This window comes from Carassius carassius, chromosome 41 (assembly GCF_963082965.1).
Source record: "Carassius carassius chromosome 41, fCarCar2.1, whole genome shotgun sequence".
Classification (NCBI taxonomy): Eukaryota; Metazoa; Chordata; class Actinopteri; order Cypriniformes; family Cyprinidae; genus Carassius; species Carassius carassius.
Genome location: NC_081795.1, coordinates 12,166,323 through 12,192,684, shown reverse-complemented (window position 1 = coordinate 12,192,684; position 26,362 = coordinate 12,166,323). Strand labels below are relative to the sequence as shown.

Below are 26,362 nucleotides of genomic sequence, written 5' to 3'. Positions count from 1 at the left end.
ATTGGCTAAAAAAAAAACTCATTTTACACACAACTACGGGCCTAGGGAGTAAAACAAAAAAACTCCCTAATGGTCAGAGACAATAAATAGACTGGTAATAGCATTAGGACTCAAAATCATACCATGTTTCATAACATGCAAATTTTACTTTTTTTGAAAATACAATGCAAGTAAGCCACCAAATTGCTCTGGTCCTTTGTCTGTCAGTCCACCAGGATCTCAACCTGCCAGCCACACATCTCACAAGCCCTTCATGGCCTACTCTTCATAACATTTCTTTCAACCAATGACAAAAAGAACATTTTTCTTCAGACAACCTATTCCTGGGACCACTGCTCCCCCTAGTGTTTCCCCTCATCATCTCTACTATGAGATATTTACAGTGATATTCCATACAGAGAATCAGGCCCAGCTTGGCAAGGACGACCATGGATGCTCTGAAGGCTTCAATGTACATTCAAAAAGGGAGATATGTCTAAACAGGTCAGGCTAAAAAAAGGATTATGCATCGTCAATCTAAAAACATTAAATCTTTCCCTTCCAAAATTGCACTTTGGTGTAGAATGGAACGATGTGGCATTTTTTCAGCAATTTGTCACATTCTGTAAATAAGAGCAGGCCAGACTCGACTTCTTACAAATTTAAAACTTTTCACAATATCCTTCTAAAAAAGAAAAACTAAAACAAAATAGTAAAAAAAAAAAAAGATAACATACAAAATTTAAGAATGAGGGGTCACTAATCTCTTAAATTGGGCATTAATAAAGGGGACACAAGGGCAATCTTCTCCATTGCTACTCCACTCAATTGTCTTTTCTAAAAGTCAAACAACTTAAGAGGCACAATACCATTAACTTTCTGATAACCTGAGCCTGCTTCAGTTAAAAAAAAAAAAAAGTCTCTTCCCTGGCAAGTATACACTCTTGATAGCATTCACAGACAATATTAGCTTGCAAGTTTGCTTTCAATTGAGGAACTTGCGACACTTCTTCGCCCCGCAGTTGCAAGGCAGCTTATTGCCTGGTTCTTCGATGGGGAACTTGTAATCGTACGTGAGCTCCTCGCCTTTATAGATTTTGCGTGTGGCAAAGATGACGATGTGCTTCTGACCGTCAACACTGACCACGCGGGAGTAGCAGTTGGGCTCGCAAGAGTGGTTTATGAATCGGGCTGCATTGCCGTGCATGGTGGCATCCACCACCTCGTAGTCATTGATACGAAACATGTAGCAGCCAATGCCCTGAGTAAAAGCAAAAAAAGACAAATCCATGAGGAACACCAGTATTATTGTTTTAAATTCATTCCACTGATAGACTAAGTATTAGATTTCTACCTTGCTGTCATAGTATTTCTCCCGCTTGTCAGTGAGGACAGAGCGAATGACATTGCCAGAATACTCGATCACCATCTCTCCAGCGTCAATGTTTTTCCTGCAGAACAGACCTCTGCCGTGTATGGCTGATCTGCAAGCAATACATAGAATGCAAAAGATGGTATGCTTTTCATTCCTCAATCCAACTATTTTTGGTTTGAATAAAAAGCATTTATACCTGTAGACACCCACAGCCTCCCTGGACACATTTTTTAGGTGCCTGAACCTCATAGGCAATGGTAAGTCCATGCTGGTGGCCCGTCTGTGAAAACACCGGGTGTTTTGTTGTTTTAATCCATAAGTGAAAAGAGGTTAGTACAGGGTGGGTAAACCCCGGGACACACCAACCAAGGCATAGTTCACTGAGAAGATACGCATACACCTTTTCATAATCATACGATTAGATCATCTGCGATTATGAACACAATATTGCATAGCTTGTCAGTGAACAACGGCTCTGTGTACTAAATGCTGCTCCACCTGAAAGCAGGTGATGGAGATTCACTATTAATCACAGAACTGGTTTTACTGACTAAATGCGCATGACAATCGCAATTAATCACGTTCAGTTAATCGTGGAGTCCTACTTGATGTTATTCTATCCGTTTCTTTCTTTATCAACAAGACGATGATCCAAGGGCTGACAATGCCAGTGCCATTTGCAGCTTAACAAACATGATTGAAACAAATCTGTTAGTAATAAGCGCTGCTGGTGTGAACAATATTCAAAGTGCTGCTTGCTTGTATATCCATAGTTCTAGCTCTTCCGTTTTCCTTGTTTGAATGCTGAATACAGACTACTGGCACATGCTGGAGTTATGTTCTCTCACTCAAGTGCAGATCTTACTCACTACTGGGCTGCAGACGATGCGAGGCAACGCAAGGTGAAGCCACAGTTGGCTTTCCTCAGCGCTAGTTTTTAGCCATTGGTTTGGTGTGTCCCTACTCTCCGGTTACTCACCGAGCAGATTTCTGCAATATCTCCTCCTCATCTTCCTCCTGGGGGTTATATACAGGAGGCTGACGGTGTTTGGATGCCAGGAAATTAAACATATCCAAAACTGATCGCCTAAAAATGTATTCAACAAATGAAAGTTAGGGAACTGTTAGAGTGTTTAAATAGTTCACAATCAACACTGCATTCTCCATTATATAAAAGACTTCAAGGTATTGACTAAATAAACACTGACCACCCTGGCCATGACACACACCTGTGGTACACCTCAGCACGGGCAGATCCGTGAGGGTTGACAGGAGGATCTTTTGGCTCCTCGGGTTTGTGAAAGCGGAACTTGTAATTTCGGCAATGCCTGGCTCCATATAGCTGCTCCAGTAGAAACACTACAGCATCATGAACCACACCCAGCATCTTCAACCCATTTACTCCTGAAAAATGATGTGAAATACAAGATGCCCTTGCCAAATTAACATGACCGGTAAAAACAAATGTGTAAAGATGAAAATAAACACTTACCATCAAATGAAAGTGCCTTGAGTCTAGCATTGGACCGGGCTTCTTGCACTTTATCTGTCAGAGACTTCCAGGCCTCTGAAAAGTAACGGGAAAGAGGAAATTCATTTCACAGAAGACTGACTGTACTTATCAAAGAAAAGAACATCATAGTCCATACTGGGACTATAACTCCACATTAAACTTAAAAAAAAAAAAAAAAATATTATCTTGATCTCACTTACCCTCAATACTTTCACAGCGAATCTGAAATCCATCATCACTGCAGATTTCAAATATGAGCCCTTTCTTGGGCTTGCAGTCCAAAGAGGAGTCTCTCCCACTGTCCCTCTGATCAGGTGTTTCCACTGAAAAAGCATTAGATCCTTTCCCATCACCCTTACTAGACAGTCCTGCAAAAGAAACAAAATAAATAATCTATTAGCCCTGGGACATGCTACAAAGAGATGGACAGCTAGACTTAACATTATAGCCACCTGCAGTCTTTGGCTTCTCATCATGAGTGTCCATGGTTGTACGTTTAAGAGAAGAAGAATCAGTCTTAGTGGCAGAGTCACTGTGAAGGGAATTTTTTTTTTAACAGGTTAGATATAATTAAGTACACTGAAAAGTTCATCTTTATCTTTATAATCGTTTACCTTGTTTTTGAACCAGTTTCATTTGACTGCCCTGTATCCATTGGCTCAGGTGATGAAAGTTCCCGGTCACTACAATAAACATAATTTTTAACATGTTTAAACATTTTCTTTTTACAACAATATGCAATATGCATTATAAATGGCAGGCTCTTACCCTGGAAAATATGATAATTGGATTGCAGATGTGTCAACAGTTGGTGTATCTGACTGAAGTCCTTTGCGTTTCTTTCCACTGCTCTTATCTGGGCTTGGTCGAGATCTTTTGGCCTTTTGTTTTCCCTTCCCAACAGCTGTGGATGCAGCTCCAGCAGGTAACTTTGAGGATTGTTGCTGATGCGGTGGTCGAGAAATGGGAGAGGTTCGTGAGCTCTGAGTGAGGATGCCAACAACATGACTTTTATTCAAGTCTTGAGTGATGGGATTACGGGCAAGATTTACTTGACCAGCTGAATTGCCATTTGGGTCTAGGTTTTTATCTGCCAGGACTCGACTGACCGGGTGCTGGTGATGAACGCTGCCCTCTTTCTCCACCTGTTGGTTGACAGACATGCTTATGCTTTGGTTTGGGGGAAACACACAGATGCTACTGGCAATGGATGTCTGGGCAGGATTAGTAAGATGAGACATCATGGGAGGTCCTGAATGAAGGACCATCTGTTGCTCTGGAAGGCCTAGGTTGTGAGGGTTGGCTTTGAAAAGAATGTTACTTATAGATCCTGTGATCTCCGTTGAACTTATGAGGCCTGGGGCGCTCAACGATACGGAGTTTGCTCCCAAAAAGTTTCCTGGTGCAGTGGGAGGCACCGACACCACATTCAAAACAGACTGACTTGGGTTAAGCCCTGACATAGTACATGGGAGCAGGTGAGTCGACGAATCATGTCCCAACATGCCAGGCTGAGTTGTGGTTGAAATGGGCATGGGCTGTGGAAGGAGAGTTGGCTCCAAGTACATCACCCCTTGCTTTGGTCGTTTTATAATGTTAGGAATCTTTCGATGCGGTGTTGCAGTTATAGTCCCAAGTTCCATCAAGCCTGTTTGAGCAGGGATTCCTGCAGTAATCTGTGAAGGTGACAAGTTTATGAGGGTCATATTGGGCCCAACATCGGAAGGAACAAGTGTAGGTTGGGTCTTTGGACGAGCCTGTTTTTTGCCCTTATTGCTCTGAAGACGAGAAATTAGGCGCTTCTTGCCATGTCCAGAGGGTAGCATAGTTGGTGCTGGGGTGATGGATGAAGCACTAGATACCATAGCAACACCAGAGGCATGATCATGCCTATTTCCTGCCTCTGTCACACCAATCTGGGGATCGTGGGAGGTGACTCCTATGAAGAGGCCTGATGTGGTGCTAGGAATGACTGGCTGGAAACCTGTCTGAGTAGTGCCTGTGAATGCATGGATTTGTGGGTGATGAGATACAGGCACTAAACCTTTTCCACCAGCAGGAAAAATGGACTGAGAGGTGGAGATGCTACCACTGAGGCCTGTCAAGACAGGGGCACTAGTGTTCATGACACCTGTTGCACTAACAGATGGTGCAATCTGGATCTTTTGGGTTACACCATTGGGAAGGGTTTGCAATACATAGAGGGGCTGCAGATGCTGGTTTAGCACTATTAGTTTCTCTGGGGCAGGCTTCAGTTGAGAGGTAGCAGCTTGAACAGCAGAGCTTGCAATCGGAGCAGGACCTGAGCTAACAGTGGCAGCAGGGATGAACTTCTGACTCTGGAGAGGCAAGTTGGGTGAGCTGGCAAGAACTGGCGTGCTACTAGTTCTCGTCAGGTCTTGGTTCCCGGTCTCTCCCACAGGTGCTACTCCAGGACTTGTGATATGGTCACCATCAATGCGTGCAGAAATGAAGTGTTCTGGAGTCATTTGACCTTCTGGAATCTGGGAATCGGCACATCTGTCCTGTGGGCTCTTGCTGGTTGCAGTGGGCCCTGTTCTTGTTTTTTTCCCACTTTTCTCAACTCCTGATTCTTCTGTAGCCAGAGCCAAAATGGTGCGGTCAGCGGTCTCGGAGATCAGCGAGACATGATTTTGATTATTTACAGTGGGACTTCGAGTTGTCAGCACAGAGAGGTCAGAGGGCAGCTCAAGGGGAAGACCATATGATTCTTCAACAGCAATTGAGGTGTTCACCACACACTCACCAGGTTCAGCACTGGCCAGTGGCTGAGTGAAATCTTCAAAAAGCATGTCCTTTCTTTGGTTAACATCCACCCCGTAACTCTCATCTAAAGAGAATGGTTCAGCAGAAGGAGCTTCTGTCTGTTGTCCCAAAGCCTGCATTGAAGGGGTATTGAGTACAAACTCCATGATATCAGAGGGTAGAATGTTACCACAGTCATCACTGTTGTTGTTATCAGAGTCAGACTTGAGGAGATCTGTGGTGAGTGACAACTGGGTTTCAAGGGGGTCTTGTCCTTGTGTTTTGGCACTTCCTAATGGAAGACAGTTATCCTTTTGATTTTTACGACTGTCACGACTGTTCACACTTGGTGTATTTTTTGAGTCAATGCTTATTTTATCTGTCCTGCTTTCTCTACCTTTTCTTTTTGTTGAACTTTTGTTTGTTGATGAAGTAGTAGCAGTGGTTGTGCTGCTGGTGCTTATACTAACATCGCTCTCAGAACCGTCATCCACACCATCCAGCTGGCCAATTTGTTGCAGCTCCAAATTCTTGGTTGCTGTTGACACCTCATCACTGTCATCATCTTGCTCCTTCGTCTGATCCCTCAAGAACCTGTGGATCTGCGACCCTCTTCCCAAACACTGATCAATACCTGCAATAGGTGGAAGACCAGAGTTGGGGTTTATTATAGTGCGTGTGAAGTTGTAATAATATGCATCCTTATTTGAACCAATTCCTCCTTCTTCATCCTCTCCACTATCTGCTGAAGATGATGTGCTCATATCATCTGCCCCATCAACTTGTCCTTCAGCTGAACGCTTGCTGCTCCCAGTGCGCTTTTTCATGGAGATTTCACCAGTTCTGTAGAAGGGTATGTCTTCCTCCCCATACGATCGCACACCATAGAAAGGGGTTAGCCCAAAGAACATGTTTGATCGAGCACGGGCACTCCGCCTTGGGTATCTGCGCTTTGCTGAACCTGCCGAACCATCACTATCCTCCTCATGGTGCTTATCAACGCTGCCTTCATCCTCTAAATTATGGTCCTCCCCATCATCTGCACATTGCTGCTGCATGAGGTGCTCCTCAGAATAATCAGGGTGAATGTGGCTGTCTGATTCTGAGCTTTCAGAACTTGCAGATGGTGAGAAAACCATCGCTCGAGAGGACCTTCTTTGGGGGCCCTGATTGCTAGGGGTTACAGAAGTGTACGTGTTTGTGTTGCTGACAGCTGGCATGCTGACAGCTTTGGTTCCATTAGGATCCATTTTTTGAGACATTAGAGGCAGCCTCTCAGTGTGTTTCTTCACCACTGGAGTAACTTCCTTACTTAATTTAGGTTGTACCTGTGGTGGTCTAATACCTCTTTCAGACCTTGCTTTCGGCTGAATAGCATCCATGGCCGGACTATGCTTTTTCTCAAAGCTAAATCTCTCTTTGGACTTGAATGGCTTCTCCATTTCTTTCTGGTCAAATTTATTAACTTCCACCTTGCTAGACCCTATGTTGCTGCTCAGTGCTGTGGCTTTATTGCTAGTGTTGTAAGGAGGTGGACCCTGACCTTGTGTTTTGACATTACTGCTTTTGGAGTTGCTGTTAAGAACTGGGTTTTGAGCAGACTCTTTTCTTTCTTTAGAAACATCCCTGCTGACATTCATTTTGACTTTGGAGTGTTTTTCTTTGGTGCTAGAGGTTCCATGACTAGCAGTGACAGCAGCACTTGTGTGGAAGCCACGCTTTAGGTCCTCCTCTCCCATCTTGGCACCAGATGACCAGAGAGGCTTCATTGCTGCTGCCACAGCTGGACCAGACGCATAGCAGTGAGACTTCCTACTCCCACTTTTGCTGTAAACTGGTTGTGGAGACACAGTCTTTCCTGTGTCTTTTGATGTGGCCACTGATGTCACATTTCCTTCCTTGACTGGATTTGCCTTGTCCTTAGGAAGTGTGGCAAGTGGATGACTAGACATACAAGTGACTCCGGCTGGTAGGTCAGTATCTTTTGTTGCTTGTTTCCCTTTCTCGGTTTTCAAACTGCCACTTCCTCTCTGATGTCCTGTCAATACTGCAGTTCCGAGAGGTGGTGATGCCTGGCTTATGCTAACTGGTTGCAATGACTTCAAACTCTCACCATCCGACTGCTTTTTGGTTGCTTCTCTACTACCTTCTATTCTTTCAGTGAAACCAAAACTGAGTCGACGCTGTGCCCCAGTGTTCACTGAATTTGCCTCTCGATTGTGAGATCTCTCTCCAGATAGTGCTCTTCCTTTGTCTGTGTCCCTGGTTAAAGGTTCCTTAGAGGTTGAGGAGAGGGATGGGGCAGATGAAATGCATGTCTGAATTGATACTGTGCCTCCCTGTTGAGGAGAGGAAATCTTTTGCCTAGATTGTTGAGCAGAGATGGAGGAAGTGCTGTGTCGACGAAATCCAATGGTTCTTAGAGTGGAGCTCAGCAGAGGGTCCCCCACAGTCACAATTTCATGGGATGAACTACTAAAACCATCTAATGAGGGGAAATGACATTGAACAACATTCAGAAAAGCCTTCAAAAAATTTGTTATAAAATAAGCAATATAAAATATAAACATATAAATGTATATAACACCTACCTGGGGAGGGAAGTGGTCTGGTTGATGGAGAATGATGACATGGAGGGTAGCTGGGGTGTCTGTTCCTAAAATGAACCCTTTGTTTTGGTGTGAAAGGCACATTTGATGGTTTTGTGGAATCTGTGGGTTCAGGCAAAGCAGCATCCACTTCAGCTGAAATATGCAATAATGATTCGTTTTTAAAATTCCAACGAAATGTTGTCATGATTAAAAATCTAAATCTGCTTACCTGAAATGGGTGGAGGACTATGAGCAATTGTGTAGTTCTCTTCTTGAGTTGCTGTGTTATTGATAGTTTCAGTAATAGAGGAGCGGCATACTAAAATTCGACATTTATAGACACATCGTTTGCGGGCATCTAGAGTGCTCCAGTAGACCCTTGAGCATCTGTGTAAATACATCAGGTGGTTACTGCATTTCATGACTTATTTTTATTGAAATACAATACTATAATTTCAAAGACTTACTGGTAGCCCACAGGAAACAACTTCCTCTCACAATCAGACAGTTCAGTTAGCATACCAAAACAGTCGATGGTCATTGACCCTGTACCAAAAAATTTTATATTTACTTATGATGTATTTTACTTTATTACTCATCAACGACAAGCACCCTGCAAAGACATACAAACCTATCATCATGTGGATGTTATCTGGTTCAAGCCCATTAACAAATTTTCTTCTCAGACTGATTCCCTCAAAGTCCACAAGGACCCTCCGAGTAACTTCAAAGCCTGACTCTGGCACCACCTTTAAAAAAAAAAAAGTTAGTTATTTGCAATAAATCCAGCACTTTACAACAAATATGTAATCATTACTGCATTACTTGCATGTATCGTTCCATACCTCGCCCTTTATGAGATCTCTGTGATGCTGACAGTAAACCTTCTTATCCTCTAAAAAGGCACACTGCTGCTGACGTGCACACATGAAATGGTAGTTGATGGTACAGGAGGTCAGACAACAATTCACTGTGGCTCCGGGTTTGTGACAATTCTCACATTGCTGAGAAAACAAGGCATAATGCAATCTATATTTGGATGCAGAAAGATGTGTTGCATAATAATTATACAAATGCATATTACAGCACTAATTTAATGAACAAACACGGCACATGGCTTAGATTACGTACCAGCTTTTTCCCTCTCCTAACTGCCATATGGACATTTTTGAGTGCACCATCAACATCCTCGAACACCTCGGATGACCACAGTGCACAGTTCACATGGGTCCACTCATTCTGGCCAATATAAAGCAGTCTCCCACAATCCTAGAAAGCAAAGTACCATACAATGTCTGACAAAATGATCATGACTGAAATAGTATAAATCAACATCTGTACATGCTAATGCATTCTTTTTGGTGGATGATTACTCACATTTGTGTTCTCATCTCCGTAATTCAGACAAAGTGCACATTGTCTGTTGTCACATACACCAGGAGGAGGGGCAATATCAGGGCTGTCTTCAAGGCTGTAGTCTGAACACAAAAGAAATATTCCAGTGTAACTTATCAACATACACTTTAACTCTCTTCTCTATCTTTTTCTCATTTCAGAAAATGTATTTATTTAACTCTAAAACACAATGTACCATATCAATAGTTCCTATACACGTTTGTATTTATAGTGCTTAAAAGTGACTTTCTCACCATGGATAAGCATGGGTGGAGGAGGAAGTGGTGTGAGGGCAATCAGGGAGTCAGGTTTCCCAGGTGCTTTAGGATGGGGAGCCGGTATGATCTTTTTCATTAGCACAGGCTGCTCAGCCCTGGCTATCTCCTCCCTCTCCTGCCACTGGGCATAGTTGTGATCCAAAGAAGGGGGCAACACAGCATTGGGAAGCAGTCCACTACTGCAAAGATACAACAATGCCTTGTTAGCCATGTCTTTGTTACAAAACATCAGTGTTTGATTAAAGCATTTATAAGACTTAATCTTTGAAATCTTTTGCAACATTATAAATGTCTATACCAACTTATCACCTTTTTATAAGTTTGATACATCCTTCCTAAATTAAAGATTAACTTCTTTTGAAAATAATCATTAAAAAATCTTTGAGCTCCAAACTTTGGAACTGTAGTGTAGGCTCATTCAGAAATAAGGTGCCAATGACAAAGTTCATAATCTGATAGCCATAACTCATAAGGGAAATAACATGAATCCTTGTGTTTTCTCTTTAAAGAAACAGTATTGAATGTCAGGCATGCATGCACACAAACAAAGAAAACTTGCTTCGCTGCTGTTAATAATTCATGGCAACAAATGAAGTATACAAACAAACAAACCAAATGCCAACCACAAGACTTGTCAAAGCACCCATGTGAAATGTGACACTGCCTGTTGACCTCAAACAATGGAACTAGACCATACAGACTGGATTCCCTAAGGAAAGGTGATATTTCTGCTCTAGAGGGGAGCAAAGAATAGACAGATACTCAGTGGTGAGTTTGTTCTCGAAGCTCATATACTAACTTCAATGGTCCCTCTATTCACTATCAAACTAAACTTATAGTTTGTTGCTTAATTTATTTCTGAAAATGGTTTCTGACAAAAGAATTTAAATAAAATGTTCAGTCAAAATTAAAACGGAAAAAAAATGGAAACAAAGCATTCAATAGACATGGGAAAGACTCACTTTGGAGAGACTTTGCGCACCTCCCAGAAATTGGACTCCTTCACCTTGTGCCATGGAAAAGTCCGCTCCATTTGCTGTAACAAATAACAGTGACAGTGCAATAAGAAATAATGATGTAGGACTGCAAGACATTCTTTTGTCAGAACTGTGTCCACCAGCTTTTTCTCACCTGAATAAAATAGGACTTGAGCATGCTGTTGGCCTTCCTACTCTCTAGCTGACCTCCATCTGAATTGATGGCTGTCTGGATGATTTTCACAATGTCATCACTGAACTCCAGCTGAATAACAGAAGCAGAAAATGACACCTGGCTCTCACATGTATTTGACCGCCATTTGAACCCTTCTGCAATAGATGCTCGAAAACACGACAAGGTAATCTTACAAAGAAGAATAGAAACATAAAAGCTACCTTTTTTGCTTTAAACTAATACAAAAAGGAGATACTCAAAAACTCTTACCACAGATTTATAGCAGTCAGAATCCATTTTCTTCTTCACAGACTCCAAATCGAGGGGTGAATCATTAGGTGGAGAGATCTCCGTCAGCACAGGGGGGTCAGGGCCCTCTGGGGAACGGCGTGAGGGAAGGCTTTCTTCTGTCTCTGGGTTCAGCTCAGGTGGCTTCATAACCGCCTTAGACAAAGAAAATCAGTATGTTAAGTGGTGAAAATAAAGCTGGTGGGAACTTCTAGGACTCCAGATGGCAACTCACCTGTCTGTAGCGAAGCAGGTGAGTAGACGTGCGGGAGTTGAGCAGGGCTGTGAGAACTTGCTGCATGGACTTCTGAATTTTTTTCTCCAAGACAGTGCGCCACTCAGCAGGATGGGGCTCAGTGCAGTTTGCGCAGGTGTAGGCCACGGTCTCAGGCAGGTTAGACAAGAGCTCATACATATCATCTAAATATAAAAAGGAAAGATCATGTTTGGAGTGTAGCATTACAGAAACATCCACACTGCAGAATGCTTTTTTCTCTGTTTAGCAAGAATTTCCACCCATCAGACCTTAACTTAAAGGGGTCATATGATGCAATTTAAAAATGTTCCTTTCCCTTTTGGAGTGTTACAAGCTTTTGATGCATAATGAATATCTGTAAAGTTGCAAAGACTAAAGTCTCAAATCCAAAGAGATATTCTTTATCAAAGTTAAGATTCTGCCACACCCTCCTAAAACGGCTCATTCAAACACGCCCCCACGTCTACGTCACTATAAGGAAATACTTGCATAATTCCGCACAAATGTTCAAGCAAAGAAAGAAGGAGTGGTTTCAGTAACCGCAGTTAGTGTTGAAGCAACCATGTCAGGGAGATGCTGTGTGTTTCTAGGTGAAAGCAAAAGTAGATGCATTTAGGAATCTTTGCAATAGAGGCTCAAAACTCTTTAAGATTTCTTACAACAGAGGAGCAACGCATTTTATGGATGACCGTTTCGTGAACCTAGGAGAGGAGGTAATTCTGACTTTGCTAGATAATCTGGCACTTCTGAATCAGCTACTGTAAGTATGTTTTGTTATTCGTTTAAGTATTCGTTGTGTGTGTGTGTGTGTGTGTGTGTGTGTGCGTGAGAGAGAGAGACAGTGTCACAGAGTGGAGTCAGTGGTCTTAACATTGGCTTGTGTTCTGCAAACACATACGAGCTTCATCACTGTGTCTGTCACATAACTCTGTTCCCCTTTATGGCTTGCACTGATGGTAAAACTAAGGACTTTATTAACTGTCTTTACATTTGTTTTGAAAGATGAAGCTCTCCTTTCCTTTGGAAAGGGGCGTAATGAGTGCGACGAGTGCTTGTGGTGATCGTCCAATCACAATGCACCAGATCAGTTGGCCAATCAGCAAACTGTGCTTGTCGAAGGAGGGACTTTGTAGAAAACGATGCGTTTGAGAGTCGGGGCATAGAGGACCTACAATAAATGTACATTATTTGAAAAATTTTGTTTTTTGAACATTAAAGCATGTCAAAATATTCTGTTACACCATATAAACAAAATAATGATCTTTAAAAAAAGCATCATATGACCCCTTTAAGATTTTGCACTACCATACAAAAAGTTTTTAAGTCTCAACAAGGTTACGTTTATTGGATCAGAATGGCAGTAAAAACAGTAATACTATGAGGGCTTATTAGACTTTCAAATAACCCTTCTATTTTAATATATTGTTAAAATTTATTTCTGCGATGGCAAAGCTGAATTATCAGCATCCATTCCTCCAGTCTTCAATGTTACATGATCCTTCAGAAATCATGCTAATATGCTACTTTGAAGGAACACTTATTATTATCAATGTTGAAAACAGTCATGCTGCTAAACACTTGGGAAAGCCATGAATCATTTTTTCCAGGATTCTGTGAATCCCACCTCCCCTGCTTACAGACCCTAAACTTTACAATAGTAGAGTACTGCAAACAAATTTTCTGTATTTAAAATCAGTTACTTAGTTAGTTCAATCTCATGGTGCCATGTAATATCACATGACCGATAAGAGATAAAGAGAAAAACTTATGACTCACCTGTTAAACGTTCACATTTTGCATGGACCCAGCAGTCACACTTCCTGCACTTCATCATTTTGCTATCACAGTCATCATTATCATAACACTTACTACACAGCGGGCAGACATTGCCTGGGAAGAAAAATAAATAAATTACACAGTTTAGTAATAGTTTAAAGGCATAGAATAAATATCCAGAATGAATAGCACTGACCTTTAGCTAAGAGTTTGGCACAGTCATGACACAAAGAGAAATCATGTGACCACTGAGCATCCCAGGCTTTCCCTGGTTTGGTGGCTCCACAGCTCTTACAGCGCACACACTTGGTGCAAATCTGTGGCAGAAGGAGAAATAATTATGGGAGAATGCAGCATATTACAGACATTAAGATTGAGTGTGTGTAAGTACCCAGACTCTTTTCTTCTTGGTGGGTCTAGTAGGGTGGTTGGGTCCCAGGCACTCAGGGTGATAGCTATTTCGGCACTTGTCACACTCCAGTAGCTGCTAGAGGATTAAAAAATATATATATTTTTCAATTTTGATTCCATCTGGGTATTGAGCGTTTGCATTTGTGAAGGTTTCAGAGGTGGCTAGGGGCTTTTAAAGAGAAATAAGCCCAAACTTGGAAGTTGCTTAGTCGGTGATCAAGTGCACCAAAATGAATGACAAGTATTTGCCTTTCACAAGGAGGTATTTTTCACTAGCACATACCACATGAGGACATTCATCATTTGTAATCCAAGCTGACTCATGCTTCGAATATTAAACTTCCATTTATCTCAAACCCTTACATCAAAATGCATCCCATCCTTTTAGATCTGATGGTCATATAACTTGACACTGTGTGAAATAAACTCTTTAGGAACAATTCCATAAATTTGTCTCATAATATACTGGTTATTGTAGTATTTTAAAACTTATTCCCATTAAATCTGAAGGTTTTAATACTTTCCTCCCTCTGTTCCAACACTCTCTTCCTTTAAAATCAATTCTGTTACTGTTGGAAGCACTTTACTGTTCCATTATCAGAGACTCTGAAACACTAAATCAAAGTGTCCTCAACGGTCTATAATTATTTAGGAGAAAAACTTGAAACATGCTAAATACCTGCCATTGAGTTAATCACATAGTAATACTTCCATTAGTCTCACTTATTTTATAAAAAAATAAAAATAACAGTAAAAAAAATTGTAATGCATTTCTGCTACATTTCTTAACACTCTTAAAGTGCTGTAATGAATATTGTGACACAAATGCAACTGAATAGAAAGTCTTACTTTGGTTTTCTGATACTGCCGGCCACAGACATGACAAAAGCGGCATCGGCGACAACACCAGTTCTCCCACTGTTCCTCATGGGGCCGTTCTGTCTCCCCCAAGCAGAAAAGGTGGAAGGGTTCACAGCACACCTGGCAGAAAACAAACTGAAGACAAAAACCATAAGAAAATATCACATCATTTTTGTGTTTTCAGTTCATCAGCAATTACAAACAAAATATAGCTCACCTCTACATTACCACTGCTGGCACAAAGAAAGCACACCACCCGCGGGGTGATTGGCACAGAGGTGAGAATGCTGAGCCCACCCATCTCCCACACATTCTCAATGTCATAGTCCTCCTTGAAATCTACTCTGATTCGATGCACTCCATCGCAGGGTGCTTTCTGCTTGGTGGTGCCCCTAGTCGAAGGAGTGCTCTTGGAGTTTAAAGTACTGCGGTCACATTTGGTTATCTGTTTCTCCTGTAAAAACAAAATCGGTGCATATGACCGATGCTTTTACAAAGTGACTTCAACAGTGTATTCAAGGTACATTTGATCAATAGGTGCATCCCCTGAGAATTGAACCTGTGACCTTGGCATCGCTTGTGACAGGAATATCAGCACCATAAAGAGTGTTAATCACTATCTAGATTTGGGAGAAGCAAGAGAAAGACAATTCACGGCATAAAATAATATAAAAGTCCCTGGAATATCTGCTTACCTTTTCTTTTGGTTTAGGCTTGGGTGGTTGAACACATCGAGTAGTCTGTTTCTTTAGCTCTGCTTTGGATGCTAAAAGATTCCAAAAAAAAATTAAGGCTATGATAAGTCAGGAGTGTCCTATCTTAGGCTGAAAGGTGACTGTCCTGGAGCAGGATTGGACACCCGTGTTAGGTTATCAACAGTAAATCATACATATATTTTATCTCCTCATCCATTTACCTGTGTCTGTGGCAGAACTAGGTTGACTTTGTTGCTGTGATTTTTTCTTGGGCTCAGTGGGCTGGGGCTTTGCAAGACCTTCCTTTTTTGCTGGCACTTGGCTTTGCTGCTGCAAGGACTGCTGGGACTGTGCTGGTGGGGAAGATGGGGCAATGTGTACAGGGGTGGGTGAAGAACTGGGCTGCTGCTTCCGTTCCTTTCTAAAGGCTGAGCTCAAAGGGGTTTGAGAGTGCTTGGGGTCATCAGAAGGACTAGAGAATGGAGGGTCCTTTGGGGAGGAAGCTGGTGAGGATGGTCCTGAAGGTTGTGTCTGCTTTTGTTTGTCTTCTCCCTGCGTAGGCGGTGGAGTTTCACCTTCCTTATCTTTTGGAGGAGGGGCTGGCTTGGGGCTTGCTTCAGAACACTGGGATTTGTGATGTGAATCTTTTTTTTCAGACGATTTATTCCTCCTCCTGTCCTTTTTACCTGTAGTTAATGCAAACAAACAATTAATTGACACATAAAAGCATCTCTGACTTATAAAAGGAGTATTCTCAGAAAACTGACCTTTTGCCTGCTTTTGAAGGAACTTTGATGGCATCCACTGCAAGTTCTGACACTTCCGTACTCTGTGATGACACAAGCACAAGGGTTTAAGGTGCAACTACACTTTTAAGGTGCAAAAGAATCCCACAATAAAAAGATTTCATACTTACTTGCAACACTGCTTTTTAATATTGCGTCCCCCAAATTTGGGCTTATCTAAGCAGTTAGTGCAGACCCCACAGTCATCTGGTACTTGGCAACCTGGACACTGCCCGCAGCGTCGAGAGCGCCGGCCCTTTCTGGGTGGGGCCTCATGGACCGTTTTCTGCCTTGTTACTGGCTTAATAGGTGGTGTGGATGGCTCCGCCTCCTCTGATCCCGCCACTGATGATTTGTCTATTCAAACACCATTAAAAGGTTACAAACAATGAAACACACACACAAAACAAACTAGTTGTTCTAACTAATGATCTCTCACCATCATTTCCCATGGAAGACAAGATCTTTTCTCTCTCCTCCCATGGCAAGGCACTAAGTGTAGGCATATCATCTGGGAACACAGCACGGTTGCGACCCAGAGCTACAGCTGCACGACGACACACATGCTTAATGCGTGGACCACGGATTGATGTCTCAGAAGAGTCACTCTCTTGACCCTGCACAACACAAACAAATGGAAATTGCCTTCTGTGCATTAGGGAAAAACAACCTGGGAACATTTTTCAAAGCAAAATGGAAAGGACAGGACATACCGGTAATTTGGGTTGATCGCCAGGTTGTACCTCTCTCTTCTCTATCTTATTGAGCTGAGCTTTAGCTTTCCTCAGCAGTCCTGCGACACGCCTGTCTGTGACTGGCTGTTTCTCGGCACGAGCTAACATGGAGCCCAGTGATGTGGTGGAAGGGGGTTTTCCCATCTGTCCTGCTTGGGTAGAAGCACTCAATTTCTCCTTATTCTTCTCCCTCTCTACTCCCTCTGATTCAATACTCCTCTCTGAAGGTCTGCCTTTTTTGGCTAGACGACCCTTTGAGGACAAGGCCCCAACAGGCTGAACTGCTACACAGTCACTTGGGGAGGCCTCTGCACCAGAGTCAACTGTGACTGACTTCTTTCGACCAGGTGTCCTTTTTTGGGTGAGAGATTCTTCAATGTCCCTGGCCTCCATTGCAAAAAGGCTAGATGTAGAATTAGGGGAAGCTTCCGATGGAAGACTCTTTTCTCTTTTATCCCAGTCTTTCCTTCCATCTCTTTTGTTTTCCTTTTCACGCTGTCTATTTTTCTCCAACTCCCTGTCCTTCTCTCTTGTACCTGTGTCTCTAGTAGCAGAGACGCTCCGTTCCCTTCCTGCTTTTCCAGTTCCTACACCTGATCCTTGATTACTGGGCATAAAAAGAGGGAAGAGCTGTGAAGATGAAGCAGAACTCCCACTCACACCGATACCCCCTGCTGCTCGCCGCCCATCGGAAACTCCGTGGCTCGTAAGACCAATAGAGCCTGAGGGGAAGCCACTGAAAGAAGCTTGTGTTAAGGCACTGGCAGCAAGTGGACTGACTGCGACTCCAGGCAATGGGCTGGAATTCCCAGTCACACTTATGGGAACAGAACTGCTAATCATGGATTGTTCAGCGGCCTTTCCTGTTTGAACTCCTGACTGACTGCTCCTGGTAGTCATAGAGTGTGAGGGTGATCTAGGTTGTCCACATGAGAACCTAGACCCCTTTCTCTTTTTGTTTGATGTTGGTGAGACCTGAAGGGGTGAAAGAGAGCCAGGGCTGCTCCCTGAAGAGGATGGGAGGGTGACCGACTCAAAGATGCGAGAATGAGCCGGACTTGGAGTGAAGCACGGGGGACGTAGTAGGGGGCTGCGCTTTTGATGTGGCGTTTCAAACCGCGACGAGTGGTGCTGGTGGTGATTGTGGTGAGGATGATGATGCAGGGGGGAGAAAAGTCTGGAACCTGTCCCAGCTGCACCAGCAGGAACTGGGAATCCTCCTGGTGCAACACCACCTCCACCAGGTCCAGGTGGCATGAGGCCCACATCCTCAGCAGTCAGTGGAGGAGGACGAAAGTTGTCAAAAGTGGGCTTGCGGATAAGGCCCTCCTTTGCATACTTGGCAGAGGAGAAGTACTTATTTTCAGCACATGACAAAGACTTCCAGCGGAAAGTTGGCTCTCGTATTATGGAACGACGTTTATCGTGAGAGCTGGAGAGTATTGGAGGGGTAGGCAGAAAAGGGGTAATGGAATGTGACATCATCCATGGAGAGTGGGAGTGATGCTCAGATGCATTAGAAGATGCTGCCTGGGGAGGCGGGGGAGGGCTAAGAAGAGGAGGAGGTGGTGGTGAAGAGGATGATGATGCCGTAGAAGAGGCTTGTTGAGAGCCAGCTTGTGAAAACCCTGTGGCTGGTCTGATGATGGCTTGTTTCCTTCCACCAATCAGGCAGCCCCTACCACGTGCCACTAAAGTACCCCGCCTATGACTCTGACTTCTGCGACCCCGCCTGCTGCGCTCCATCAAAACTACATGGTCTGGCTCCGGCTCGGATGGTGGTGATGGTGGGTGCGAGGTGTGGTGCATGCTGGCCTCTGTCTCTCCCTGAGAGGCAGGGGAATGATCTGCCTCTTCTGAGAGAGCCTGGGTGCCCTCAGACGCCTGGGAATCACAGGAAGAGTCATCAAGGCTAGGGCTGCTGGAGCGAGACGACTCACCAGAAGAGAGCTGAGAGGAATGCTGTGAAACAGCGCTGGAGCCATAGGATGCCGCACTGCTACTGAATCGCCCGTTGCTAGTGCTATTATTGCAGCTGCTGTTAAGAAGACTGGCTGCAATGTTGTTGGCACTGCCAGTCAGGACAGGAGGTGGGGGAGGAGGGAGAGAGTCAACAGCAGGCCCTGCTCCAGGTGTGGCAGTGGTTCCGCTTGTGACGGGAGATGTGGAAACAAGAGCTTGCGCGGGTGATGTTATGGGCTGAGGTGCTGGGGCAGATGCTGCAGAGTCCAATCGAGCAATTTTCATGTGTGGTGGTGGAGTGCTGAAACTGCCTTCATCCTCGATAAAACGCTTTGGAGTCTTGATTATGCGCAACGACACTGTGCTCACAACAGGCATGATAAATTGCCTGATATTTGTTAACTGTGTTCGCCTCCTGTGCTTCCCACCCTCAAGACCTGTAGTTCCCTGGGTACCAATGGTTTCTTTTTCCAAAAGTTTCTTTTTCTGGGCCCCCTTCTTTGCCCGCTGCAGCAGCTGCTTTGCAATAGTGGCATCAGTGCGTTTGGAGGGAGGGACGACCCGCACAGGTTTGATATGGCGAGGGCTCTGGCGTAACCCTAATGGCCTCCCATGTTTAGTTGGGGTCATTGGGTTGACTATAGCGGAGTCATAGGGATCTGGGCTAGTGCATTCATCAGCAGGATGAGAAGCCCTGAGCTGGAGATCATGTGGAGTGCAGGAACCCAAATCTTGTGCCAGACGAACCCTGAAGTCCTTATGTTTGGCAGTCCCAAGTGCCGTGTTGGACATCTCCTGGACCGAGGAGGCATTAGCAACCAGAGCAGCAGCAGCTTCAGCTTTAAGGCGTTCGGCAGAAGGTGGCCTGCCCCGCCTCCGTCTTTGCACACCAGAACCAGGAACTGGGACACTCTTCCTCACAATGGCCTTCAGCTTAGACTTCAGTGGGCTCAATTTGACATCCCGCAATCTTTTCAGTTTGGTCACCTTGGATTCCCGGTTGATTTTGTGAGGCTTAGCCTCAGATCCCTGATGGTGCCCAGACCCAAGCAGAGTTTGCCTTTTCTCCTTGTCTTCATCCTGCACACCGTCCTTGTGGTGTGTGGGACTGGAGCTGCACTCCTGTTCTGCATCCCCATCCTCTTCAGGGAGTGCATGGCCGCTCTGTTGCCAGCTCCTCTGGCTGGCAGAAGCAGGAGGGCGGCCTCTTCTTTTTTCTCCAGTGCCAGGAGGCCTCCCTGGTGGTCGTTTTACCTTCTCTTTAGGAGCTGTGGCGAGAGGCAAAGGGGCTGTTTCAATATCAGTGCCAACCCTCTGCGCAACTAGAGCCCTAGGAGGACGTCCTCTGGGTTTTTTTTCCGGTGAGATAGAACCTGACAGAAAGAGAAAACATTCCATTAATAAGCTCTACATTTCTTCATGTTTAAATGTCACAATGCATCTCAATTACACTTGCGAAAAACAATAAGTTAGGTTTTACAAGGTCCCAATTATAATTATTTTACAAAACAGTCAGAGAGAGACAGAATTAGAGATGTAAAATATATTTTACCTATTGACGTCCTTCCTGGGCTATGTATTCTTCTGTTGTCACTGACTTTGCTGAAGCCTCCAAATTCCTCCTAAAGAAATGAAAATGAAAAAAGGGAAAGTCAATTAACTCAGTGGTTCAGTGTGATTTAATTTTTTTATTTATTTTTTTCTAAATGAGCATCCACAAAACCAATCAGACTACTGTCGAAAGAGACATTCAGTTTTGCTACACTCCATCTCATGATTAAGAAAAATGTTGAGGCCAGGAGACCACTCAATGTTAGCAATTCTCATCCTGAAACCACCAAACAGTTGCAGACAGCTCTGGAGTCAAAAAGAACATTAGCTGTGCTTGGTGAATTTATGGATGAAAACACATTTGACAAGACCGAAAAGGCAATACGTTCCCATCCTGTTATTTGAATTTTCCTATTATCTAATTGTCATGCCCTCTAGTTCAAGGGGCATATTTCATTCATTTGTTTATCCACCATCTGTTCAAAACAACATCCAGTGTAGCCTAAACATGACAATCTTAAAATCTTTGGTTGTAACCTACATTTTAAATTTTTAGCCTGGCAGCTACTTGCCAGGTTGACCAAAACAACAGACTTTTAAGACTTTACTAAAAAGTAAGCAAAACTATTTCTACCTACAACTTGAGAAAGTAATCTCATCTGGGATGGCACCTCCTACTGAGATGACCAGTTCCACCAATTCCACTCAGGGATCCTTGCTACATGACATCAGCGCTGATCTCACTGTCAGGCATCTGTTGCAATGGCCGTATCACCTGATAACTGCTCCACCTCCGTCAATCAAACAGGCTAAGCCTTTCAGACGTCCTATGATAGGATTTTATAAAGCTCTAGGCTTTTATGATAGGCCTGTGCTTATCTCACACTTGACATGAGGGATACAAGGAGGAATGCTGATTACATGGCCCATTTGGGCTCTTGCCTTCCTGATCTAATTCTGTCACAACATTTTAGGTATGCCATAATTCCAAATCCATTTTTGAATCAACTTAACTTGAATCAACGCTCCATATCCCTTTAAGTCAGCCACATTTCCCACATTTATCAGATTTTTCAACAGGCTTACAGTGCAGATGATTACTGTAATTACTGTCTGCTCTGCAGCTGGGCGCGTTGTTTTATGTTGTGATAAAAATGTCTCAGTCATTGAAGTGTCCTTGGTGTGAATTAAGTTGTACACACAAGGACACACACTGAGAGAAAGCCTAATCGTGTGTGTGTCTCTGTGTGTGCTCAGAGACCAGTTCCACAGACCATTCAAAAGGATTTTACAAACCTGAAATTGAAACTGGGAGCACATCAAAAGGAATTCCCTGCAATTCTGAAATAGTGTTGTGCAAAACGACATTTTCAAGATCAAATAATCAAGTACTTAATTTTAAGGAAGCCCTGTATTGGACAAAAAGGAGGGAATTTAAATCAGATGCTTTATTTGCACTAAAAAGAGTAGAATGGGTAAATGCATTAAAAGACACATTTGAAATGTTAAGTTGGGCTATTTTACTTTGACAGTGCCTTAAATACAATGTTAATGGCAGAACGCTCATAAAAATGTGAAGACCAAAAAGCATCTTAATTTACATTAATGCCAATGTGCCCAACAATTTGCTTACAGTTTGCTACGTTATTACCACACATTGTAAATGGATCTTCATTAGATTGAACAAGCACTGACAAGATCTCACTATGCACTAAGCCCTACCTCTCAAAAGGTGATTAATGTCTGCAAGTTCCTTAAACAGCCTATTGTGTTGATTTTCAAGCCTTAGGGGGTGTTTCATTTCATACTCTTTATTTATAGTAGCATGTGGGGCTGCTGCTAAAATCCCTTTCCTCCAGTTTATAGAACAGATGCCGCAGGAGACTGCACACATACAAGTCCAATCTCTCTAACAAATCCCCATTCAGTTTTAATTTCAACATATGGCGACAAATTTCTTATGGGAAGCAGAACAAAATGAAATGACAGTCTGTTATCAGGCGATCAGTTTAACAGATCATCCTAATTGAGAATTTGCTTCATATCCAATCACTGATGGGGAAAAAGACCAGTACAAATTTTAATGAGGAGCTGAATCAGAGAAGGCAAAAAAAAAAAAAAAAAAAAAAAAAAAACACAAATCTCCAGAGACAGTTTACAGTGAACATTTATTGATAGTGAATTTGTCAGACTAATTTTTGTCCTCCAGCTCTTTTGAACGCAGGCTCTCAGAGCTACGATGACTTCATTGCACCTCTACTGTTGTGCCGAAGGTGATCGAGTACTAGAGAGCTGTGAGCAGTGGAGCTCAAAGTCAGTGTGACACCATGAGTAGCTCTCAATGACAGCACGACTCTGCCTCAGGCACTCAAAAGCACGCTTGCGCACACACACCCTCCTCCACCTCGTGCGTGCGGCACACTGCAAGGTGTAAACAACATCCCAAGACAAGAGGAAAAGGAGGAGGGACGGAGGGAGAAACAGGCTACAGAGCATCATTCTGACCACAAAGGCAAGGAGTGAAGATGCAGCATGATGAAAAGGCTCAGAGGCTAACAGTTATTATCATCATTAACCTTTAACCAGGCAAGTAATTTAAGAATGGATTCCTATTCACAACAACATCCTGGCAGGAGAATATCAATCTCCTGGAGGACATACAGACAGATGTAATATTACACACATACACTTCTTCAAAGCATAAAACACAAAAAAAAAAAAGATTAGTTAAAACATGAAAAGCTAATCTACAACGCACACCCACACACCACAAGTGCCCTGACTAACCACTCCGGTGGAGCTGCTCAATCAACACCCACAGCTGAGATGGAGGGGGGAGCAACGATACTGGGCTCGAGAAAGTGACACTCGGCCCGGCCAAGGCGCCTGAGCACCTGCTGCCAGTACAGGATGGGGGAGGAGAGACAGTGGAGGGGAAGGGGGTGACACAAAAACATTTGTTTGTTATTGTCTACTCACTTTATTTTTGTTTGGGCAAAAAGTAACTACAAAAATACAATAACATTAAGAGAAAAATGAAGAACTTTATTTTGAGAAGCATATTTACTTATATTTTAAAGAAATAGTACTTTAAGAAAAATAAAACTATGCAAAATAACTTATATGGGCAAAATAATAATAATAATAATAATAGAAAAGTGCTCAATTCTGTATGCTTTAAAATAATAGTTAAAATTAAATATAGAATTGCTATATTTGCAAGATAAATAAATAAAAATAAAAATTTTAAAACAAAAGTCACTAAAATATTTTGAACCAACAGGCCAGTTGGTTAAAAGTAAACACTAAGCCTACTTTATATAATAATAAAAAAATTCTACAACCATTTGTCAGCAGATGCAGCTTTGTTTGACATTTGACATTTCCAAATACTTTATGGCCACTGTGCTTTCGAGTTTTAAGAATGCATGGTTTTAAAAAGGCTGATCATCAAAACTGATCAAAATCATGAGAGCACCCCCAATAAAGGGACAGGATTACAAATTGGGATCCTCCTTTCTAAAAAGAGCAGATAAAGTACTTTTTTGTGCCACCTCTCAGTTCCCGTAAATAAAAGGTAAGCAAATAAGACTATTTGTTTACATAAACTTATTACATCCTGTTCTGAGCAGATGGACACAAACCCAGGAAAGTTGCTCAACATGGCATCTACAGTTCGCTTAAGAACTGGACATAAACTGGCAAGCACACTGCAACCTGGCAACTCTCCCTCCCCAGAGCGGGACATAATTGCACTACTGTGTGTGTGGCCAACTTAACTATACCAAACACACACACACACACACACCTATAATCACAGTAAGCCAACATATCCACATCAAGACATGTAACTGATTATCATCTCTAAGCCCGGGGATATGTGATAGTGGGGCCTTTCATAAATTCACTGAATCACCATTTTCTAAAACAATGTGAAGTTTTGACAACTGCTGAGGCATCAGTTTCCCTCAAAACTGCCCGTATAAAAGATAAACGCAGTGCATAAAATTTAAAATGGGGTCAGACTGATTGCATTCACAGCTTATCGTGAAAATGTACAAATCCCCAACAACTCATAGCAAAAGAAACCTGGTCATCTGACCTTGACCTTTTAAACACTTCTGTGTGGTCACATATGACAAATCTTTTAGGTTGCTTGAAAACCCCCAGGGAAAACACGAAACTGATGGGGACCCCAGTAGTTCAATTTTTCTTACTTCTCAGAACACAAAAGGCACCATTAGAAATTTCCCTTTGTGAGATGCATATCTAAGGCTGTGATGTTGCTCATGCACCCACATTCAAAGCACTCAAAACTGTGTTTCTGAAACAACTTTCAACACCTTACACCCATGCTAATGGTCTTGGCTTTAAGATAAAAACAAAGATGCGCCTTCTGCGAGGTGTAATGAGGGACGTAAATTCGGAGACAATTGCTCTATGCGTTCAATGGCTGCTGCTGCTGCCCCCCCCCCCCAGAGCAGAAAGCGGGAGGCAAAAGCCCTCTGCCCGCCTACAAAAGCGGAATAAAGCCATGGATGGGACTGCCTGTGTCTAATTCCCTCCCAGCGCTGTCCCAGGGGGAGGAGGGCTTGCTCTTCACCCTTTGATATCCACGTCTGTGCTCTTTCAGCCGCCTGCACTCCTTAAAGGCTGGAATAAAAGCAGACACAAAGCTTCCTGCTATGATCCACATGCTGTCTAGGGGACAGGGCCCTCACCAGATAAATAGGCCAAACACCTGCTGGACTTTTTCCCTCCGTATAGGCCACAGCATTCATTAGAAAGCAGTGGAGCAAAGATGTATCCATTCAACTGCACTTTTGTATGAGGCCTTGATATTGATCCTCATTCTGCTTCTGTAAGTGGGGCTTCACTCTGCACATTAAAAGGCAAGCCAAATGGCGTCCCTAACAAAGACCCTGATGAATGGAAACTTAAACAGGACACCTCCTGAAGTAACAGTTGTCTAGCAAACAGCCTTGGACTTGTATTTGCACTTAAGATTAGGACAAAGGTATCTCGAACGCAGTTCTGAAAATCAACAGCTTCATTTTCTGGAGCTGCGAGAACTCACGCAGATGTATTACCTCCATGTAAACATTTTAAGCCATCCAAATGGGTTAATGAAGTAGTCTAAAAGGCAGCCATCAGAAGTGAAATCCTTTTGGGGCCCTGTGGGCTCGTGCTGTTGGATTTGGGTCTGATGGGAAGGAGGGGCGGCGTGCTTCTGTTTACTGAGCATGCTACTGGCCTTAGGCTGCTCTGTGAGCTCAGCGGGCTGCGATGAACCAGAACAATCCTACCCAGCCACAACATCCCCTCTGAATGAAACTACAATGCTGTGTCTGCAACTCACATGAGCTGCAAGCTCCTCTGGGATTTTAGCCGTCTGTCTGGCTTGTACACTTCTTATACGTTTCACAAATGTATTCGCGTTTTAATTGAGCTCTTTTTAAAAAGGCTCCAAGGGTGTATTACAGCATTCAGAACTGCTACAAACACACACAATAAAAGCACGGGGAAGAACATTCAAGCTTTTGTTGATATTTTGAGAGACATTTCTTAAAAAGTCAACACCTTTTGACTTCTATATTGGGGAATATTTACGAATGAAACAGGACATTCATTGAGAATAAAAGTACGGCAGAACAATTTAGCTTTAAAAGTTAACAATTAACATTATCCAATAGCTTGCTTGGCCTAGGTGACATCACAATAAAAGGAAAGTTGTTTTAGAGGCGGAGCAAATTCATCTTGATTAAAGCCTGCAATAACAATGGTTTTCAATAACATGGCAAGAACGAGATCAATTTAAAATTAATATATTTTGGTTTAACATAAATATAAAGAAACATTTAAAGTAAATTGGCCATAAAACAACAAACAGTTGTATACTTGGGAGTGATTTACCATGGCATACAAACCACAACATATAATGTACACAAAACAGACTAAAGCAAACGCCATGTCAGCATCTGGGTCTATTTTCAT

General features: G+C 43.0%; 1 protein-coding gene across 4 annotated transcripts in view; it reads right to left on the bottom strand.

Moving 5' to 3' along the window:
• Positions 1–79: 79 nt before the first annotated feature.
• Positions 80–26,362, bottom strand: part of LOC132122741 (histone-lysine N-methyltransferase 2A-like) — a 28,621-nt gene continuing 2,338 nt past the window's right edge. The window contains exons 2-35 of one of the 4 annotated variants that reach the window (XM_059533106.1): positions 20,370–20,439; positions 16,835–20,190; positions 16,561–16,738; positions 16,253–16,478; positions 16,104–16,165; positions 15,558–16,022; positions 15,337–15,407; positions 14,859–15,095; positions 14,630–14,776; positions 13,761–13,853; positions 13,566–13,686; positions 13,370–13,483; positions 11,573–11,757; positions 11,320–11,493; positions 11,029–11,139; positions 10,860–10,933; positions 9,874–10,076; positions 9,602–9,702; positions 9,356–9,493; positions 9,070–9,228; positions 8,856–8,973; positions 8,692–8,770; positions 8,454–8,611; positions 8,225–8,377; positions 3,636–8,118; positions 3,482–3,550; positions 3,320–3,399; positions 3,068–3,235; positions 2,847–2,921; positions 2,584–2,758; positions 2,334–2,441; positions 1,551–1,634; positions 1,334–1,463; positions 80–1,240 (exon numbers count right to left, since the gene is read on the bottom strand). In XM_059533106.1, coding sequence (XP_059389089.1) covers positions 965–1,240; positions 1,334–1,463; positions 1,551–1,634; positions 2,334–2,441; positions 2,584–2,758; positions 2,847–2,921; positions 3,068–3,235; positions 3,320–3,399; positions 3,482–3,550; positions 3,636–8,118; positions 8,225–8,377; positions 8,454–8,611; positions 8,692–8,770; positions 8,856–8,973; positions 9,070–9,228; positions 9,356–9,493; positions 9,602–9,702; positions 9,874–10,076; positions 10,860–10,933; positions 11,029–11,139; positions 11,320–11,493; positions 11,573–11,757; positions 13,370–13,483; positions 13,566–13,686; positions 13,761–13,853; positions 14,630–14,776; positions 14,859–15,095; positions 15,337–15,407; positions 15,558–16,022; positions 16,104–16,165; positions 16,253–16,478; positions 16,561–16,738; positions 16,835–20,190; positions 20,370–20,439 — 12,441 coding nt within the window. In that variant the 3' untranslated portion in view covers positions 80–964. Of the gene's footprint in view, positions 1,241–1,333; positions 1,464–1,550; positions 1,635–2,333; positions 2,442–2,583; positions 2,759–2,846; positions 2,922–3,067; positions 3,236–3,319; positions 3,400–3,481; positions 3,551–3,635; positions 8,119–8,224; positions 8,378–8,453; positions 8,612–8,691; positions 8,771–8,855; positions 8,974–9,069; positions 9,229–9,355; positions 9,494–9,601; positions 9,703–9,873; positions 10,077–10,859; positions 10,934–11,028; positions 11,140–11,319; positions 11,494–11,572; positions 11,758–13,369; positions 13,484–13,565; positions 13,687–13,760; positions 13,857–14,629; positions 14,777–14,858; positions 15,096–15,336; positions 15,408–15,557; positions 16,023–16,103; positions 16,166–16,252; positions 16,479–16,560; positions 16,739–16,834; positions 20,191–20,369; positions 20,440–26,362 lie in introns of all 4 variants that reach the window. The other 3 variants (XM_059533107.1, XM_059533105.1, XM_059533108.1) reach the window with 3 other exon arrangements.